The 12,983-nt window shown below is 45.9% G+C and overlaps 1 protein-coding gene across 1 annotated transcript; it reads right to left on the bottom strand.

Annotated features, from left to right (window-relative positions):
• Nucleotides 1–4,303: 4,303 nt before the first annotated feature.
• Nucleotides 4,304–12,917, bottom strand: bnip3lb (BCL2 interacting protein 3 like b). The gene is made up of 6 exons (XM_003978370.3): nt 12,594–12,917; nt 9,129–9,360; nt 7,733–7,811; nt 7,435–7,538; nt 7,059–7,208; nt 4,304–6,430 (listed from the first exon to the last, which is right to left on the bottom strand). The coding sequence occupies exons 1-6, from the start codon at nt 12,646–12,648 to the stop codon at nt 6,382–6,384; spliced, it is 669 nt and encodes a 222-aa protein (XP_003978419.1). The 5' UTR covers nt 12,649–12,917; the 3' UTR covers nt 4,304–6,381.
• Nucleotides 12,918–12,983: the final 66 nt, after the last annotated feature.

Genomic DNA, 12,983 nt, shown 5'->3' with positions numbered 1-12,983 from the left:
TGATGAAAGAAGACCATAATCTTTCACTATGAATTAAAACGTAAAGTATCATCATGATAACATGGTCAATAACCGGTCCAGCCCACAGAGACGCCCTGTTAGCAAATTGTGTTTCTTTAAATGTAATTTGCACTGTGAGGTATGTTACAGACACAAAGATATCCTTTAATTCTTAGATTTGAGAACAACCGTCTATTCTGGGGAGTGAGAATACTCTCTAACATGAGTATTTGGAAGTGTTCTCAAAAATACACTATTTCTTGTCAAACTGAATCTTTAAACTCTTCTCTAAGAAACAGGTAATCACACAAAGTATCACATTCTATTCATGTTTTAGTCAGAACTGAGTGATTTCAGTAAAATGAAAAACCCAGGAGCATAAAAACATGAAAACTTAATTAACTGTGGACATCAAACTGAGAGCATCTCATTTTGATTATTAGTCCTAAAATATGCACAAATACAGCTGAGTTGTTTTGAAATAAATGAGAGTGATCAATGACAACAAGTAGCCAACCTCTAAAACACTGGTTGTTTCTGACTGACAGTACAACAGGCAAAACCTGTCCTGTCCCAAGTATCCATGGGAAACGTGCACTGAAAGCACGAGCAGACAGTTTCCATAACAACGCATTGGGCAGCAAATGACTGCTGCTATTTCCTCTACCAAAGGGCTGGTGGAGCTCCTGTGTGCGTGTGTGTGTGTGTGTGTGTGTGTGTGTGTGTGTGTGTGTGTGTGTGTGTGTGTGCGTCCTTTGTATTTGCCACATTTTAAGTACCAAGATACTCATTATACTAACAAAGGGAGGGTTGAGACATGGTTTTAAGGTTGATTTTAGAAATGGGCTTAGGTTAGGGTGAGGGTGAGCATTAGGGTGAGGGTTAGGGTGAGGGTAAGGGTTAGGGTGAGCATTAGGGTGAGGGTTAGGGTGAGGGTGAGTCTTAGGGTGAGGGTTAGGGTGAGGGATAGGGTGAGGGTGAGCGTTAGGTTCAGGGTTAGGGTGAGGCTGAGGGTTGGGTTAGGGTTGGGGTTAGGGTGAGGGTGAGGGTGAGGGTGAGGGTGAGGGTGAGAGTGAGAGTAAGGGTTAGGGTTAGGGTGAGGGTGAGGGTGAGAGTGAGCATTAGGGTGAGGGTGAGGGTGAGGGTTAGGGTGAGAGTGAGCGTTAGGGTGAGGGCGAGGGTGAGCGTTAGGGTGAGGGCGAGGGTGAGGGTGAGGGTGAGGGTGAGGGTGAGGGTGAAGGTGAAGGTGAGGGTTAGGGTTAGGGTGAGGGTGAGGGTTAGGGTGAGGGCGAGGGTGAGGGTGAGGGTGAGGGTTAGGGTGAGGGTGAGGGCGAGGGTGAGGGTGAGGGTTAGGGTGAGGGTGAGGGTGAGAGTAAGGGTTAGGGTGAGGGTGAGGGTGAGGGTGAGGGTGAGAGTGAGCGTTAGGGTGAGGGTGAGGGTTAGGGTGAGAGTGAGCGTTAGGGTGAGGGCGAGGGTGAGGGTTAGGGTGAGGGTGAGGGTGAGGGTGAGGGTGAAGGTGAGGGTTAGGGTTAGGGTGAAGGTTAGGTTGAGGGTAAGGGTTAGGGTGAGGGTGAGGGTGAGGGTGAGGGTTAGGGTGAGGGTTAGGGTGAGGGTTAGGGTGAGGGCGAGGGTGAGGGTGAGGGTGAAGGTGAGGGTTAGGGTTAGGGTGAAGGTTAGGGCGAGGGTGAGCGTTAGGGTGAGGGTGAGGGTTAGGGTGAGGGTTAGGGTGAGAGTGAGCGTTAGGGCGAGGGTGAGGGTGAGGGTGAGGCTGAGGCTGAGGGTTAGGGTGAGGGTGAGGGTTAGGGTGAGAGTGAGCGTTAGGGCGAGGGTGAGGGTGAGGGTGAGGGTGAAGGTTAGAGTGAGGGTTAGGGTGAAGGTTAGGGTGAGGGTGAGGGTGAGGGTGAGGGTGAGGGTTAGGGTGAGGGTGAGGGTGAGAGTGAGCGTTAGGGTGAGGGTGAGGGTGAGGGTGAGGGTGAGGGTGAGGGTTAGGGTGAGGGTGAGGGTGAGGGTGAGGGTGAGGGTTAGGGCGCTGGAGAATGCATTACGTCCATGGAAGACCGCACACTATAAATACAAGTGTGTGTGAGAGACAGATTGAGAGGGGGGGGGCAAGAGAGCAAGAGAGGGAGGGAGAGAGAGAGCAAGAGAGAGGGAGGGGGGAGAGAGAGAGCAAGAGAGAGAGGGAAAGAGAGCAAGAGAGAGAGAGGGAGGGAGGGAGAGAGAGAGACTAATGTTTAAATGTTAGATAATTAGAGGGGAAAGTTGGCAGCGTGCCTGATAAACAGTTGGAGGTGGCAGAGGAGGCGTCTGGTCTGTGGACAGGAAGGGCACGGCTCTGGCAGGCAGGAGCAGATGTAAGACAAGTGAGATCAGGCGCTTCCGCGTGTGTGTGTGTGTGTGTGTGTGTGTGTGGGTGTGTGTGTGTGTGTGTGTGTGGGTGTGGGTGTGTGTGTGTGTTTGGAAAAGCGGGGGTCTAATCTGCTCCTCCACAGGAAAACATCCATTTTACTTTTTTTTTTCATGAATGAACCCGATCATGACACCAGACTGGGATCTTCTAAAGAACTCTGAACACACTTCCAAAATAAACTCTTTTAAAAGATGGGTAGAAGACAGTTTCATCGTTTTATTGTAGTTGATATGGCAATCTGTCTGAAGATCCTCTGGAGCTCTGCGATTGGCCAGAGAGCCAGCCTGTCCGTGTTGAGCCAGGGGTCTGTACTGTTTCTGTTTTATCAATAGATCACCAAGAACACCACACCGTATCTACTGAAACTGTAATGACAAGTCTATAAATTATATCCTAAAAATCATAAAGATAACACAAGCAAAACATCTAAAAATAACATGGGGGAAAAAAATACTTTTCAGTTTGTGCTCTCACCTAAAAGAAAGGGAGAGGAATATTTTCTATACAGTCGCCCACCACCAGAGGGCGCCCAGGACGCTTTAGCGTGTGGAGAACTCTGATGTTATTTTAACTTTCTGATTACAACATAGAAGCAGCTTCTACAGTCTCATCAGCTAAAGTCCGAAATGATTGTATCAGCTTCATAGACATACTTTTTTGTGGACCTACATTAATCATGAGTGATTTCATTTGAATTTGAATTCCCTCCAGCAATCGTCTCACGTCCCTCTGTGACATGTCAACCACATTAGACACGCCCCTTAGACACGCCCCTGTAATGTAAAAACAGCTGTTTTCAAGTGCAAAAACAGCAGCCAGAGGTGGAAATCTGGCACTTGTGCATGCTGAAATGGTCAGGGTGTTTTTAATCGCATGATTTTGGGCATTGACTGCCCAGGGCAATGTCGTCAGCAGCAGTGGGAGGGGCTTAGCATCATGCTGTGTCCGGATTGGCCAAGAGCAGGTGAGCTGAGATTCCATAAAAGGACGAATGGAGAACAGGAAGTGAAGGAGATCAGGTTGGATAGGACTGAACTGCTTACAATAGTAATAATGATATCATGCAGCTTGATTTTTAAACTTTATATGAGTTATAAGAATCAGACATTTTATTCTGTTAGCTTTTTCTAGCTATTTTTGAGTGGAAAACATTCACTGTTGCTGAAGTATTGCTTTATGGTGGTAGAATATCAAGTAGATCTATTCTGGTTTCAACAATGATGCCCTGATTTAAAGATAAGATCGAATTATATTAATGCAATCACATATTTTGTGATGAATATAGAAGAAATAATGTGCAGCGGCTGAGGTTTATCATTAGTTTCTGTGAGTGAGGCTGCAGACGAGGACAGAGGGAAGCCGAGGCCTTCAGATCTCTGAACTAGTTCTAATCACTGGCGCCACATCCAGCAGGACCCCCTTACCCCCAGGTGACTGAACCAAACACAATAGCTCTAAATGACAGAAGCATTCTGATTCATTTTTAAGCATTTGTGGAGTGGCTGACATATACTGTAAATCGCATTTAAATATTTTGAGGTTCTGGCAGTTTTCTTTTCTAATACCAGGTTTAGGGAATAAACCTCTGAAGCAAAATGCTTCTTAAGTTAGTATTACATTTTAAATCCAGGATGCAGTCGTTTCTCAGTTCTAAATGGGGGTTTAAACACAATTGACTCTTTAGTAGGAATTACCGGAATATTACTATTTGCACATTTGTCAGGTGCACATTAATTCAATAAAATATATACAGCATTTACTAAGCATACAATAGTAACCATCTCTGTTAACTTGGCTGAAAACCACTCGCTTTATATAATTAATGAAGACCCCCCCCACCTACATTTTACTTGATAAGAAACATCAAAAATAACTGAATCAAAAGTCAGAAAGTGGCCTTATTCAGTCAACTTTAATGACATGTTTTGAATGTTTTACCAATGTGGTGGGAAGAGAAATTAAAGCAAATGCATCATTACAAGAACTACTGTTAGAGCGTCACAGTCCAAAGAAAATCACTTTCCACATGGTCATTCACATTGGGACCTCCTGTCAACCGAAGGGGGCCATTTTCACCCCCCTTCCCTGTGTGCAATCACAATCTTTTTCGCGACATAATGGAGAAAAAAGCGCCGACTCAAAACAAGACGAGGCACCTAAAAACACAGGCAGGCAGAGACGTCTAAACAAGAAGTACCCCAAATGGAGATAACAACAACAACAACAGAGCTGGTGCTTCATGACTCCATTAGAACAGGTCAAAAAAAAAAAGAAGAAAGGCAGCACCTCCTGAGTCGACCTGCTGGGTCAGGTCGTGATTCATGGAGAAGCTCGATGTGTTAGTCAGCAAGAAACCAGTAAAAGCACTGAAAACACCCTGCAGCACCTACAGCAACTTCAGTCTTTGATGGATGACAGATTTTAGATCCATTCTTCTACATGTCCTGCAAACATGTTTTCTTTATGTCTCCATCACACCTTTATACTTGGCCTGTGGCAAAATACTGGTGGAGTGTTATAAAAAAGGTTTTGATTCAATACACACAGTTTCAGTAGTCAAACCTTCTCCAAGCAAAGCTCACTAAAAAAGCCACTATCAAATCCTAATCTTTTAAGCTTTTTTTGGTGACAAAGTCTGACTGATTTCAGAGCAGCTGGGACTAAACCTTTTCCACCTCATGGTACCAGTTTGATGTGCTTTGGCGTGTCACAGCAAAGGTTTGGTGCCAGATGCTTTATTCAACTGATGCTAGCTGTAGAATAGGTCATAATTGTCAAATTTCTGCCTTCACACACCCTCTCGCGCTCTCCAATCAGCATAAGAATCTCATCAAAAGATTAAGTCTAACACTAGACTTTAGCTTTACTAAAGTGCCCATAATACAGGAGGACATGAGCTAATATCAACATTAGCCATGGAAGTGAAGGTTCCCTCACTCTTCTGGTTCAGTGGTCTTGCCGTCTTCAGCCGCTTTCGAAACATAATTTGTCCCCTCAGTCTGGAAAGAGTCAACTAGCGACAGATGTTTTTGCCACTCGTTGCCAAAAATATGAGTAAGAACTGCAAATATCTGTCATGGAATGACAATCGCGCGCCCCCTGCAGTTACGGGAGCAGGTACTGGGACAGGGCAGAGGAGCCCAGACCCAGTCCTCCAGGGTGGCAGTCCAGCCGGGCTTTCTGTCCTACCATGCAGAAAAGGCTCTTACCAAAGAAAATGGGATCTCAGGTGAAACCCAGCTGGATAGAGCCCTCCCCCAGGACTGGGTCTGGGCACCGGGCGTGTTACGCTGACCCTTCATCCTCCGCCCAACCACAACATACCTCCAGCGTCCAAACACCCTGCTTTGCAGTTATTGTCACTCGGAGAAAAAATGTTTTCAAATGCAGACGTAAAAAGTCCTGGTTTGAAACCAAAATCTGAGTTATCTGGTCATGATGGCAACTTTTCATTTACACAACTTCCTCTTTAACCATCACAGCTGCGAAATAAATAACTAAAATAAGAGAAAAAGGCTACCTAAAGGAAAAACAGAAGGCAAGACCAATATTACTGCTGCAGCAGAGCTAAATTTCTGTCTGAGATGGAGATTCTCATGTAGGTGGCACAATCTGACAATCCCTTGTTGTCAGGTGATCAAAAGCGGCAGAGGTTTGGTTCAATGCTGTGACCCTCCCTGAAAACCCACCCCTTACAAACGCAGAGGAAAAGACAGCATGTTAATATTCTTAAAGGCTTATAGAAATGAGAGGGGGGGGGATGCAGAGAGGGGATTATTTACAGACAGCAGGAGCACAATCAAGAAAGAGGAGGGTGGGGGGAGTTCTCCTGAGAACGTGTCATAACTCAGGTGGGGGGGGGGGGGAGCAGGCGGGGCAGAGGGAGGAAAGACAGGCATTCATCACAACGGCCAAAACTTTCTCCGACAACTGCTGGCCACTTCTCAGGCACTTTTTCTTCAGGATGGGGCTCAGAAAGAGCTGGCGGGGGGCGTGGTCAGCCTCTTTCCAATGTAGACTCTGTCGAGACAAGAGAGTATCAGCTGACCTGGCAAGTCTGATGGCAGCAGAGCTGAGCATCAGCGGGCTACTGTCATATTAGTCAAACTGAGATTATCTTAGAATTAAAGCTGCGCTCATGTGCGAGATTACTCTTCTCAGGCTCACTTCCCTATCATTAGTTTAGCTTGTGTCTACTGGTGTGTGTTTAAGCCTTTGGTTGCAGCACCCCTGGCATAAATTAGTTATGCAGCAGGTTACCATGGCAATGTAGCTGAACCGGTCTTTCAGTACTTTCAGACCCTGAAGATCTGCTTAGCAGCATTAATCCGGTAGAGGCTGTTGAATTGGGTTTAGAGAATCTTTGTTGTCATCAACAGATGAGAGTAATGAGGAAATCCACATAAACTGTATTAATTCTCCAGTACAGATTGTGAACATAGAAGCCTGCTGGGAGTGTACAGGCTCCATCTACAGCGCTTCACTGAACTCATATTTGCTGTACGACTCCCCCTGCTGGGCCTTATATGCAACTGACATTTTTAGTCAAATTAAACCTTATGGTAGTGTTTTCCTGTCTTTTACATCGATGCACTAAGCACAGGTGAGTTCCTAAGAGCTTCAGGTTTGTGTTCTGTGATTTTCTTACCCCAGGCCCAGCGCAAGAATGTGTGATAGCACCAATGAGGGGATGAAGACTTTGAGGAACTCAGCAGAGAAGATGCCTCCTTTCTTCATGGCGCCAGTCTTCCTCATGCTGAGCATCACAGAGCGACGAGGGTGGCGGAAATTAAACTCCCTGCGTGAAGCGCAGTGATACACCGTTACCAGGTGGCAGCTGCCAATCGCGCTGTGGCTGTTTCATTAGCTTACTGCTTCCAATAAGACCTTATGAGTCCATTTTGAGCATGAGGTTCGCAGCGATTGGCTGAACTAAACTCTACTTTTAACAAAATATTGAAAAATAGAAGGGTTACAGTTAGTTGCCCTGAAAAAGTGCTGATGCTTGCTGACTTGACACTTACTTGGGTGGGATGTTTTCTGGCCGACTGGACCAGTCAGCAACCCAATCGGCATCCTTCATCAAGATGTCCATGTCCCTCTCCTTGTCCACCACCTCCTCTTCTGACTAAAAAACACCCCCCACACATTGATCATCAACACCCTACAGAAAAACACTATAATAGATTAAAGATTACTATGACAAAAGTCTGATTAATGAAACAAATTCATGGTATTCGAGAGCTGCCGGGTGGGGCGAAAGTTGCAATGTCCGCACAGAAGCTCGGTCCCAGCAGTTGCCATGGCAACAGGCGGGCTTACTTGGCTGTCTCTTCTGCCTGCAACATCCACGTGAAAGATGAGCTGTCCCTCATCCTGGGGGCTGTGGGGCCGTGGTGGGCTGCAGATGGACACAGGTGAGAGTCAGACGTCTCAATTTTGACCACATGCCGGGAAAAAAAACTCACTCAAAATTCTTCCGATCCTGTCAAAGAGCCGCTGCTGGTAAAATGTTGAACCCTGATCACAACTATGTGCTCAGAAGATATCAGCAAGTCACCATCACAACAGTGTTTTGGGTTAGGCTGCGTCAAAGCAGCTTATTTTGCCCTTAAGCCGTCCCTAAAAGCACTTGTGTGGGTTTCATTTCCAGCATATTTGATTTGGCCCTTCGTTAAAAATGTATCGTTTTGGTGAAGCAGACAGCATTTTAATATTTGTCTTATCTGATGTCACAACAGTTTTCAGTGTTGTTTGGATGGAAAATTACCGGTAATAATGGAAAGTGCACCCCCCCCCCTTCCTAGAAAGACTTTTAGGAACTAAATAGGGAAAATGTGATAAATTTCATCAGCTGAAAATCCTGGAAGAAAATCCCCAATCAGGAATTAGCACGTCATCACGTGTCATGTTACACAGCTTTGGCCTTATTTGTGTGAGGCAGCATATGACTCCCCATGCTGGATTTTCTCGTTGTTTGTTTCAGCATGTGTTCACAGTAGATTCTAAAAAAAAGTGAACTCTGAAGCAGCCAACAGTGTCAACAAGAAGGAGCAGCACCGTCCAGCTGTTTCACTATCGTAAATGAAGTCCTGATAAACATCCTCGAGTGACTCAGAGACAGCTGACCGCCTGGCTCGCCCACTATCACCCGGGAGGAGAGAACACGCGCACCTGATGTAACCAAGTGTGGAAAGTTCACTGTTTCTTTCTTTATTTATCGGGGTGCCTTCAATTAAACATCTTTTTTCCCCCTAGATTAACTAGCACAATAATGGGAGTTGAAGAGAAACCAGTCATAGACGTGTGTTGTTCTTTTAGTTTAGATAAATATTTGGGCCTAAATTTTAATCCAACAGCTTTGTGGCAATATGCACTCTCAAGTATTATGGCGCTGGAAAGCTAGTTGACTAAATTGCAGTGACAACTTAATCACACAATACGGTTTAATCCCCGGCTTTTGTTCGGTGACACATAAGGCTGAACCTCACGTCACATTAGCTCAGCCCTCCTGGGTTTCAGAGACAATTGCAACAATGTCAAAGAAACAATGACTGAAATGGAGTCTGAGCTCTGCACTGAGAGGAGCTCAACCGGCATCAGACTGTTCAGATTCAGGGTGTGAGCTCAGATGTTGCCCTGTGCCCATGTTGGCTCATTCGTCCACAGGTTATTTTTGACCTGTGTCGAGGTGGAGCAGACAGTAGCCGACTCCTACCTGTCGCAGGACGAGTTGCTGCGGCTCGACTCGTGCTGAGCGTCCAGCAGGATCTTCTCCATGTCTCCATTGTGGATTGAGGATGATGAAGGAACGTGCTCCAGGCCCCCGACCATGGCCTCCTCTTCCTCAACCTGAGGGAGGGGTAGCAGGACAGCTGCAGGGCCAGTCGTGGAGGTGGACTGGACCGATCCAGCTGCGCCTCTGTTCATCTCTAACTCCACCCAGGAACCTGAACCAGACAAGCAAAAAAAGTCTTAATAGTTGTAAATGCTTAACAAAACTATTTCAAAATGAATTGGTTCAACGTGTCAGGATTTCAGGAGAGTGAAATCATCATATTGGTGCAACACAGTGAAAAATTCCAGACCCTCACATACCAGCTTACTCAGACCACGGCTAGGAAAAGCCTCACACTGCAAAAGTGGAGCAGAAAGTTTGGATGACATTTAATTATGGCCTACACTGACTGCTACAACAGAAGACGTTGCCTTTAATCGAATGTTGAGCTGGATTTAGGTGCAGCTGGACAGTTATCCGTGTTCTCACGTTAAGTCGTGCAAAGCTAAAAAATCCAATATTATCTATATGCTTCTCAAGAACAGCCTCCAGACCTCTTGGGTACGCTATAAACCTAGACTGTGCCATTCTTCTCTGGAGATTTTCAGATGTGGGGGGATTCTAAGTGGACAGGACATAGAGGTCGATGGGTATTTTTCATATCAGGGCTCTGGCTGGTTCACTCAAGGACGCTCATTGACTCCTCTCCTGTGCTGTTTTGGATGTGTGTTAGGGTCTTTGCCTTGTTAGCTAGGTTTGAGGACCTGAGCACTAACACCCCCACATCATGTCCGTCCCGCCACCACGATGCATCGATGGGAGGCCAAAAATGTAATCTTGTTTTGAATTACATCAGAGAATTGTGTTTCTCACAAGAGGGCACTTTAGCCGCTTCCCTGCATCTTTCACTGATGAGAGGCTTTGGTCTGGACAAACTTGGCCTCGGGGAACCTTCTTCCACCTGTACGGAGGAACTCTGGTGCTCAGTGACCTTTGGGTTCTTGATCACACCTCTTACAGAGAGCCTTCTCCCTCCAGGTACCTCAGTTTGGTCAGACAGGCAGACCTTCGCACAATCTGTGTTTCTTTCCACCGATGTGTGTAATGAGCCACGAGACCTAACGTAGACAGGCGTGTTGCTTAGCAAATCACTACGGTAGAGAAACCTCTCAAAGGTGATGGAGACAAAAAGGAAGGTCCACAGAGCCACAGTGCAAGTGTCATAGCGGAGGGTCTTCAAACTCATGGAACATATCCAACATTCGGCTTTTACCTCATCAGTATTTAGCGATCCACTCGAGTCGGCATCATCCTCAGTACTCTCAAGTGTGCTTAATCCTCCTCCATAAAGTTACACAAGGCAACGGTGTTTAAATAAGGAATGTTTTCCAAAAAATATTGGCTGCTGTGTTGATTCAAGTCACCATGAAACAGCAAAAAGAGAAAACCCAACAATTATCACAGAAACAAGTTTGACCCGTGTTTTTGCTTTGATACATTGTTGTGATGGGTGCAGTGGAAAGTACAGATTTTTAATAATAACCGAAACAAGAAGGGTCGTTATTAGGCACCCCCAGAGAGACCCACAGCCGGGTGGGTGTAATTGCACTTATCAGCATTCTGTTAATCCCAAACCAGGAGGCCAGAAGTTTGGCTGATGGCTCGGCAAACATCACTAAGGACATGGACCACGAGTGACTTAATAAAAGCTGTTTGCTCACAAGAATACAGAAATAGACAGAGGCCGAAAACGCTTTCCTCATCCTAAACTGACACGACAAAGGGCCGAGGTAGTAAAGTAGTTCAGGGCTCAAGGGTCTATTTGCTGCTATACAATGAAAAGGCAGTAAATACCTGCCTATGCATGCTGTGATTTATGATGCTGTTTGGACATACAGTAAGCTCTGGTGTGCACAGAACGCAAGAGTTGGGTTACAGATATTAGCGAGAAAGCAGCCGAGCCCGAGCGGCATGGTAAAAACAGCTATGCCGTTTATGCAGGTAGAAAACACCTCTTCAAATAAACAGCCGGTAAACACAGAGTTCAACTGCGCTTTAGGGGTCAGGCCAGTGATGGGTTCAGTTATTCCAACTCGATTCAATTGATATACACCTCCCCCTCTTAAAGAAGCCTAGAGTCAGCACTGGTCTGACAGATTACACGGTGGACTGTGAGCCAAGCTGCTGGCCACACGACCCAACACAGGACCACACCACCAACACTCCTGAACATTCGGCCCCCGGTTATAGTCGTGGGGCTTTAGGAGTGAGCAGCTATGATCTGACTCCATTGATGCTTACAGCCTGTTGGGGAAGAGAGGGGTCATAGAGGGGATCTGGGGTATTAGATGAGATGTTTATGACTGATGTGACAGCTCCAGAAATAACAGTGTCTGATAACACAGCTGGCATCTCCTAAGAAAGGTTCTGCTGTCAATGTTTGCTGTTGTTGTATGGAAGCGGTGGTTCTTTTTAAAGGGTTTTCACATCATCACTGTCCAAATCCTCTTTTAATCGCCCCCAACTGTGATAATACTCAAACATGGGTGCCTGGCAGATATTTAGATCTTAAAATTTCAGGAAAGAAACCCCCATTGGTACCCAGTAAAACCTTTGCTCAACTATAAGGACAACTTCTAAAAGCATCATATTTACTTTAAAAAGATTTTTATGGTTGATTTCTGCCCCAGTTGTGCTACTAAACACCCCACCCAGCCGCGTTCCGAGTCTGCTGTGCAATGCAACACTTTCTCCAGTTTACTCACGTCTAAAACGTCTGTCCAGTGTCACTGGCCATAAATAGCACGCAAAGTCATGGCCTCCCATAGTGTGGTAAAACATAAACCACGGACTGGCCCCTGAGAATAAACACGGCTTTGTTTGCCCCTCTAATGTAAGGAAAAAAGGTCTTTGCCTATTCTATTTCATCTATTGAATGTCCATCCAATACATTATCTCACACTTATGAAGTGATAATCCTGCAGAATTATGCTCCGTTAGAGCGGTCAACATACGAACGAAAGAGCCATTTTTATATTTGCCTTGAATAAGACTTAACAAGACCACCAAATAATAAGGTGTCAGTTTGTCTTCACCGATTTTTGCCCATTCTTGACTTCTTCCATTTCGTCTTGTTGACAAGCCTTTGGCCCGCCTCCTCCCCTCCGCTCGAATCGCTCATTAGGTAAATTACCTGTCAATCAAAGGTGCGGATACGCGATTGGCGCGACTCGTGTCGCTAAACACAACTTACTTCCTCTAAAAAATGTAGCTTCACGATGGAAAAAAAAAAAACCCGCCCAGAATCGACAACCATAACATAACAATAAAACGTGAAAGAGGCGATAGTCATACAATTTTCTAGAAAGAGTGCAACTACAATCAATTGGGTAATATTTACCGTACCGTTTAGCCCGGCGTCTCCATTGTTGTCTGTAGTACTGTTAGCAGCCTCGGACATTATTGTGTCTAGTGAGCTAAGTGGGTTGCATAAAAGGCTAGTCTAGTGCAAAACGTGCACTAGTCTATCTGCACACATTCAGGCGTGCGACACCACAAATAACTAGTCTCTTCACAGCGGTTGTTCCAATTGAAACTGAAATTAAGCGGAGCTGCGGCTTGTTTATCGTCCTCTAGCTAATCTGGAAGCGCCAGCCGCGAGCTGTGCTGGACCCCCGCCCGCGTGAGCTGGACGATCACGTCACCGTCCCAATGATAAACAAACCGGAGCGGAAGTCCAATCACGCAACGTGATAAAAACACAGCCGTGCGGGGGTGATCGGCTTTGGAGCCGAC

Source organism: Takifugu rubripes, chromosome 6 (genome assembly GCF_901000725.2).
Source record: "Takifugu rubripes chromosome 6, fTakRub1.2, whole genome shotgun sequence".
NCBI lineage: Eukaryota > Metazoa > Chordata > Actinopteri > Tetraodontiformes > Tetraodontidae > Takifugu > Takifugu rubripes.
The sequence above is the reverse complement of the archived record's forward strand: the minus strand, read 5'-3'. Positions and strand labels throughout refer to the sequence as shown.